The sequence below is a fragment of the Psammomys obesus genome, unplaced genomic scaffold (assembly GCF_907164565.1).
Source record: "Psammomys obesus unplaced genomic scaffold, mPsaObe1.curated_primary_1811, whole genome shotgun sequence".
In the NCBI taxonomy this organism is placed as follows: Eukaryota; Metazoa; Chordata; class Mammalia; order Rodentia; family Muridae; genus Psammomys; species Psammomys obesus.
In genome coordinates, this window is record NW_026585691.1 from 3568934 (window position 1) to 3576857 (window position 7924).

Genomic DNA, 7924 nt, shown 5'->3' on the forward strand with positions numbered 1-7924 from the left:
ACCCTCCATCTTGGTTCCAGACAAAGATGGAGTATCTGGGTTGGATGTTAGTCTAGAAACAAAGCCTTCTTCAATCCTTTTTCCAGAAGTGCCTGTGACATCAATGCCTTCTGGACAGCCAATCAGGTAGAGTGGCTGCAACTCAAATGAGCTGTTGCCTTTAGCTTTCCTGACAGACACCTGCCAGCTACTTCCAGTGTATGTGTACTGTAGATAGTGGGCAGCTGTGTGGGTTGGCACTAGAAGCAAACAATCCCATCCCTTGCAGTAAGCAGAAGCAGTCAGAGAACTAAGAGCTAGGGGCTTCTAAGCTGACTTAAATTGTTCTTGTGCTCCAGGTGCTGCTGTTTCTTTAAGAGGAAAAGGAAGAAGACTGCTCAGCGACACAAGTGACCAGTGCCTCCCAGGAGTCCTCAAGTTCTGGGGACTCTGGCTCCAATTGCACCTGCAGCTCCTGCCATTTCTCATTGGAAGGGCCTCCTCTGTGGGGGAGGGTGGAGATCCAAACCAAAAAGAAGAAGACACATGCCCCCAGAAGGAGCCATGCAGACAGCCAGGGCCCAGTGGGCCAGTGGCAATCCCCTCTGTCTGAGCTCTGAGCGGGTCCAGAGCTGCTGCTTCTCCACTGCTTGCCCTTGGGCTATCTGGTTGACTCTCTTCCCATTGTTTACAGTGAAGGTGTCATTCACAAAAACTCAAGGACTACTATTCTCTTCCCTCCTCTTCCTTTACTCCTGGTTTTGCACCACCCTCAACCCTCTCCAGCATAAAAACTACTAAGCTAAAGACTGTCAAGAAGCTGGTGGTGTGGCCAAGAAGGTGGGAGGAAGATGACGACCCTGGACTGGAGAACTTCTCCACTTCCCAGGCGTGTCTGGAAGTACGGCTTCCTCTCTCTCTGTGCCTGGGTAACCCCCAACCCAGCTGGCCACAGGGTTCAGGTCCTTCCCTCCCTCCCTCCTCCCCTCCTGTGAAGTTACACTGTAGGACACAAGCTGTGAGCAGTCTGCAGTCTACTGTCCCTGTGTGTTGGCGTTCTTAGCTTTTTTGACAAGCAAATCCCTTGCTCCGGACTGTAGCAAAACATGCCTGTGGTTCTGAGCAAAGGAAAGGAAACTGACTTTATTGCACTTTTAGTTTTTGGGGTTTTGTTTTTGTTTTATAAACAACATGGCAGATGCATATTGTGTCTGGTTATATTGGGGGGGTGCTTTTTTCTGTTTCAAGGGGATGGGCCAGCCAAGCCATTCAGAGAAAACATGGGTCCAGAGGACATTCTTGATGGAAAGAGTCTGACTTGCAGCACTTGGAAGAGAAGAAGCCAAACTCTGCGTCATCCTGAGTGAATACTCAGGTTGATAAGGAAACATACTTGAATTTTCGTTCATCTTTTTCGCTGCAGAAAAAAAGTCCCTACCACAGCCCCTTGACCTAATCAGCCTAGAGTTTGAAAGCCCAGCTCCTGAGCACTTGGGATGAGCACCGAGCCAGACTGTGACCAACCAGAAGGCAGCTCATCTCAGAGAGGAGATCCTTAACAACAACAGCAAAACAAAATTTCTGTTTCCTCCACTGCCAGGGACTTCCTACTAGATAGCCATGTGACTTTCTGTTGACTCGAGGGACAAAGTTGATGACTATACAGCCACCACCATATTGCCAGTAGTGGACAAAAGATAGCAACAAATCTGCCTTCCAACTGCCAGAGGAGCCTCAGGATGCAGCATCCTAGGGCCAGCAAAAGAAAGTCAGTATGTCGTGTCTGCTCCAAGTAAGTTAGAACATTTGGCTGGTCTGCCTTAGACCAAGCCTATGGTGATCTTGGAGCAGGTCCATAGCAACAGGCTTAGAACTTGGTACATGGAGCTGCAGTAAGCAGGGAAGGTAAGATTGGTTGGTGCTGGGAAATTTCAGGGAAAAGGAAACTGTAATGAAAGGTCTAAAATTTTCTTTTAACAATTGAACAGAGACTCTTTCCAGATAATATGACCCCCATATCTTAGCATGTTTTCCCCAGGACACACTCTCCCTGCCACCATGGCATCTTCACTGGACATACCATCATGAAGCATCACTGGTCGCATGGTTAAGAGTGTGTGGGGTTACTCTTCTCATGTTCTATTTTCACTTGAGATTAGTGGCATTTCCAAACAGTGACTTCGTATCCTAGTTGTGGCAAGAAGGATTACTTATGTGGGGAAAGAGGTGTTGTATCTGATATAAAGAGATGACCACATGGACAGTGGCTAGTGACTTAGTGCAGCACAGAACGCTTTGCTTGTATATGTAGAGGACTGGAAGGCTTTGTGCTTTGATCCATGCTTTGTGCTCATGGATCAAATGTAGTATCAAATGAAGCAGACTTTGTGGTCCTTACCTGTTCTATTGGACCTTGTCTAGGGAATCTCTCTTCACTGGCTTCAAACCTGCTCAGCGTTTGTAAAGATTGCCACCTGGCCATTTCTTTACAAGAAATGTTTTTGTCTGTGAAACAGAGTGGCAGAAAGAAGCCAGGTCAAACCCCTTCCCCATAAGGAATTTGAGTATTAGGAATTGCTTCCGTTTTATTAGGTAATAGTTAAATTTCATCACTGAAACTTATATAGTCCCTTGTTTAGCATGTGGGCAACTCTGACTTCCCCTACAGAAACTTAAAAATCCTCATCCTAGGAAATGGTGGCAAGGCCTAGAGCATCCTGGCACATTCTGCCGCACTAAGTGCCTCCCCCACCCTGCTTCCACAATAAAACAAAGGCAGTGACCAGCTTGGCTCAGGGTGGGGTGCCCTGCAGCTGGGCTTAAGACTTCTTTTTTTTGTCTTAAAATATTTTTATAGGCTAGCTCTTGAGGGGTTGAACCTGAGAGGTTTGTGGGTGTGGGGGAGGCTCTTTCCTAATGCACTCTTGTCATCCTCCAACCCCCACAAATCCCTTATTAGATACTTGGTTTTTGTAGCAAAGGTCCCTTGAACATGCAGGGTGGTGATGATCCTTTCAAGGCCATTGACACTCCAAGGTAGTCCCAAATATGAGTAATTCTCTTAAGGTGTTCTTAAGATTTAAATGTAACTGAACTCCCCAGAAACAATCTGCTGATCATTTCCGGCCCCTCCAGCATACCAGGCTTCATGCACACCACTGTTTCTGTTAGGTGCCTGACTGCAAGCTCAGCCAGATCCTCAGGCACAGGCATTCCCTCCATCTCCTTGCATCTGAGTCCACTTTCTCCATCTCAGTTACGACACCTAAGGACAGTTTTGTTTTTTGTTTTTTTTTTTTTTTAGGATTAATGCATTTACTTCCTCTTAAAACTAACTCATCTATTCCCTGAGATAGAGACCATTTGATACTATACTATTTGAAGTTTCCGTAAGCTTTGCTGTCCTTGAGGTAGTGCAACCGGAGCAGACTTAAGGTGCAACAGGCCAGGGTTATACCAATGTGTCAAGTATCCAATCATACAAGTGGATTTTCAGAGTTCTCACTCCAGACTTCCCACAAGGCTGCACTGAATGTGCCAGCAGCTGGTGAGCACTCATGACTGCCTTAGTTAACATTCTTTGTTTTGGGTCTGTCTAGGAGCAAACAGGGTCTGTGATGGTATGTATAAATCAGGTGACTAGGTAAGTCTCCAGTTAAAATTCCCATTTCAGTTGGAACAAACTCTGGGAGACAGCAAGGATCCTAAGGTTTCTGAAAATGTTAGTTTCCTGACTATTTTTAGTGAATGACAAGAACTCAGAAACAGCCTGTGTCCATCAGTCAGATGGTGCCCATCCTCTGTAAAGTAACTTCCAGTTTAGTTCAGAGGAAAAGTGTACTGTAGTGCTTACTGGCGTTGATGTTCGATGTTAGCAGCCACTTGTAATGCCAGAAGTATGCAGCAATGGTAATGTTATGTTAAAGTGGTTGCTAAGGATCGTAGCCTTAATTTAAAACAATAATGTAAAAAATAATCCATTCCCCTCCATGGTGAACCACCCTGACTGCATTTCTCAAGAATAACTTCCACAGAAACCTAGGAAGCTTTTCCTCAAAGGAACTTGGTCTTTCTTTTAATGCATCCCTCCCAAGCCCACATGACTCCTGTGGCCCAGCCACCTCTTCCATGCACATACTGAAACCAGTTTTTCATTCCTGTTTAGTTGCCCTGGTAATGCTTTGTCCAGTGTCAGTCATACCAAGGCTTGAGTTTTTAGGACCAGAAGTTTACATGGTCATAAAACCAACATTGCCTTTGCCTGGTCACTGCTACCATCCCTTCCATTGCCCCAAGTGGGCAAGTTGTTTTCAGAGACCCTCAGGGAGCCAGGATATCTAGGTACCCATCTGGATTGGCCATGTGGGTGACAACCACTTATCTCCGGGTTTCTTGATTTAGACTTCAAGGAAGTCCCAGATAGAAGTTGAAGTCCCAGATAGAAGTGATTCCAGCCTTCCCCATGATGGGTTGGTAGGAATTAAGTTATAATTCCTTTGCTTGTTGGATGATTTTTATTTTAAGGGGGTTAGTTTTTTATTTTGACGAAGAGGTCACTATGACTTTTCTGTGAGTTTGTAAAGTTTTGAGCAGTGTTTTCATCACCAGTCTTGGGAGTCTCTGATCCAATAACCAGTCTTAAAGTGTTTTTCCTATTTTTGCAGGTAACTAAGTACAGAAGAATAGAGTTCCTATTGTATTCAAAATAGTAAGTAGACCCCCGAATATAGGCAATCGTAGTTGACATATTCTCTCAAAAACAAAAAACAACCAGGAAACCTACTCCAGTATTTACAGATAAGCTTATCAAGGGAAATTTTAAAAAAGTAAACATGCACTCCATATTTCTCTAGTTCAACTACCAAACTTGATGCTATAAAGAAACCTCAGTTGTGTGGACAGCATATCCCCACCCCCACCCCCGTCTCCAGTCACTTTTCTGGTACCATCACCACCTTTAAGGTCTCAAAGCAGAGGATTATCTGTGGTAATAAGCCAGCGTGCACTGTAGTCATCCCAGCGACACACAGACGACTGCCATCCTGACTGCCCCCAAACTCACCTTTCAGGGCAGGTGAAGGCTTGTGGTGCCCCTCTTCGGAAACTCTAGACCAAATCCCAGGCCAGTCTGTGCACCAGAAGCCTTTTAGAAGGCTTGCAAGTCTGTTAGGAGTGTCTCAGGAAACACAAGCCATTTCTTGGGGATATATGTATTTACGCTCATCTGTGTGTGCTATTCTCTCAGAGACTGTGACAAGTGAGCTGCTCAGATTAGTGAGTAAGCTGGCTCTGGGGAGGAGCCTTGTTTATCAAGCAGAGAACAGCAGGAAAGATGAAACCAAAAATCTGTAACCCTCCAATGGAAAGTAATGTTGATGCAGCAATTCCCATTGGATACATTACACTCTAATTTATTATTTATCTTTTTTTTTTTTTAAGTTTTACCCATTGTACTCTTTAAAAGATGTTGGGATGTTGGTTGCAATTTTTTTTTTAAGTAGATGATGTATAAATCAGCTGTGGAAATCAATTTTAATTCATGTGTGGATGTTTCTAGTTATTGTTAAATGCCTTTTTTCTACTTTTTTTTAAGATACATAACGTTTCATAATTCCTAGCACTGGTCAAAAAACAAAAGCAAAAACCACAGCTGTGAAAAATGAAACTTGTAGTATTTTTTAAATGAATGTCAATTTCGAGTGTATTTGGAATGTTTCCTCCAGTAGAGAGATTTGAACAACACTGGGGAAGACTCCTCTGCAGAGGAGGTAGTCTTTGGAGAAAATGGGATGTGGATCTGGATGTGTTATCTCACAGTAGCCCATTTCATAGGGCGCCATGAACAACACAAATGTGGTCTTTAAGTATACCTCTTCCCCAGCTTGGGGAAGAGAAGACTCAGTTTGCACCCTTTTTGTATGTAAAATAAAATGTCCTACCTTTCTTGACTACTTTTACTTCCTTGTTTCATTAGTTGGTTTTTGGTCTCCCCTGGTTCATTTCTAAAAACATGCTAGGACTGACTGATGGGAATCAATTCATCTTTAAACAAAAACAATGTCTGTTATTTTGGCATTCTACCTTCATTTCTTGGGCTGAATATTGCCCTGTCTTCTGAGTTTCTTTAAAAATAAATTATTCCAGGGACATCAAAATGACCAAAAGGGTAAACGTACTTCCTGCATAAGTCTGGTGGCCTGAGTTTAATCCCCAGAACCCATATTAAGAAAAAAAGGGGAGGGGGGAGGGTAGGAGAAAACTGAATCCACAGTTGTCCTCTGACATTAATGTGTGTGCCATGACATGTACCACCACCCACACAAACATTTTATTTTAATATTTCAGGGCTGAGAAGTCGGCTCAGGTTGGTAAAGTGCAAGCCACTTTATGAGAACCCAAATTTGGTCCCCAGCACCCATGTGAATAGTTGGGTATAGTGACACACTTGTGATCTCAGTGCTGGAAATGAAGAGACCAGCAGATCCCTGGGGCTGTCTTATGAGCCAGTTCAGCCCTAAGACAAACTCCAACCTTGTCTCAAAAAATAAGAGGAGGGGGATTGAAAAGATAACTCAGCAGTTAAGAACTGTTCTTACAGAGGACCCAAGTTCAGATCCTGGTACCCATGTTGGACAGCTTCAAGGTCTCCAGTGTCATCTTCTGGCTTCTGTGAGCACCTATATATACTCACACAGACAAATACACATAAAAACACAACAGCAGAGGTTGTCCTCTGCCCTCTCTGCACAAGTACACACATGCAGACACCAGATATTCCAAGCTAGGAATGTTAATGCACACATCTAGAATCCCAGTACTTGGGGAGTGGAGGAAGGAGAGTCAATTTAAGGCCACATTGAATACATGACAAGTTTAACTCTTATTTAATGGGAATATGAAAATAGCTCTGGGAAGTACTTTTTGGTACTAGGTGATGGGCAGAAGCTAGCTCATATATGTACATACATATGTATGTGTGTGTAAAGATAGATAGATACATACATACATATAGGTAGTAAAGAGCCATCACTTCACATTAGGGGGAGAAGCTGAACACTCCTGCAACTGGGACCTACTTTATTACTCCCAGGTAGCTGGGAGGCTAAGACAGTATTTAAAGTTTAAAACCTGTCTAAGCTACATAGGAAGATTCTATTTCAAAACTAGAAGATGAAGTTTTCTAGGAGGACAGTTGGTCGTGGCACACACCTTTAATCCCAGCAAGGAAAGCAAGAGGCAGGCAAATTTCTTAGGTTTGAGGCCAGCCTGATCTAGATTTCCAGAACAGCCAGAGCTACACAGAGGAACCCTATCATGAAAAACCAAAGGGTGAGGGAAACAAAAGGTATTTTATGCCATTCTAGTACTAAGGTATGTGTATAAGAAACTACTTGGGACACAAGGTTTGGTAAATATCTCTGTGGCTGTAGGCTCAGAATTTGAATGTGATAGGCCAGTATTCAGATGGAGAAAGGTTCATCCCACCTCCAAAAAGCAGGGGTAGGAACTTGATTTCAGAACATCCCTTAAGTAATCTAACTACTAGAAGCACCTGCACCTGATTTTCTAAATAAAGGTTTAATAACAGGAGATAGCAAATGTTATGTTTACACAAAGAAATTTAGGATTTAAGACTGGAAAGGTTACTCAGTGGTTACGGGCACTTGCTGCTCTTGGAAAGGACCTGAGTTTATTTCTCAGCACTCACATCAGGCAAGCTCTCATTACCTGTAACTCCAGTTCCCTGGGATCTAATGCCCTACTTTGGTTTCCATGGACATCTGCACTCATGTTGACACACATACATACTATTTAAAATATTTTTTAAGAGGGAAAGCTGGGGTGGAGGCACTTGGCAAAAGCCTTTAATTCCATCACTTGGGAGACAGAGGCAAGCATATCTCTGTGAGTTCAAGGCCAGCCTGGGCTAAGGAATGAATTCTAG

General features: G+C 43.5%; 1 protein-coding gene across 2 annotated transcripts in view; it reads left to right on the plus strand.

Moving 5' to 3' along the window:
- Csnk1g1 (casein kinase 1 gamma 1) overlaps positions 1-5927 on the plus strand; it is a 114980-nt gene extending 109053 nt beyond the window's left edge. For both annotated transcript variants that reach the window (XM_055597724.1, XM_055597716.1), the window contains one exon: positions 339-5927. In XM_055597724.1, coding sequence (XP_055453699.1) covers positions 339-393 — 55 coding nt within the window. In that variant the 3' untranslated portion in view covers positions 394-5927. The remainder of the gene's footprint in view (positions 1-338) is intronic.
- The last annotated feature ends 1997 nt before the right edge of the window (positions 5928-7924 follow it).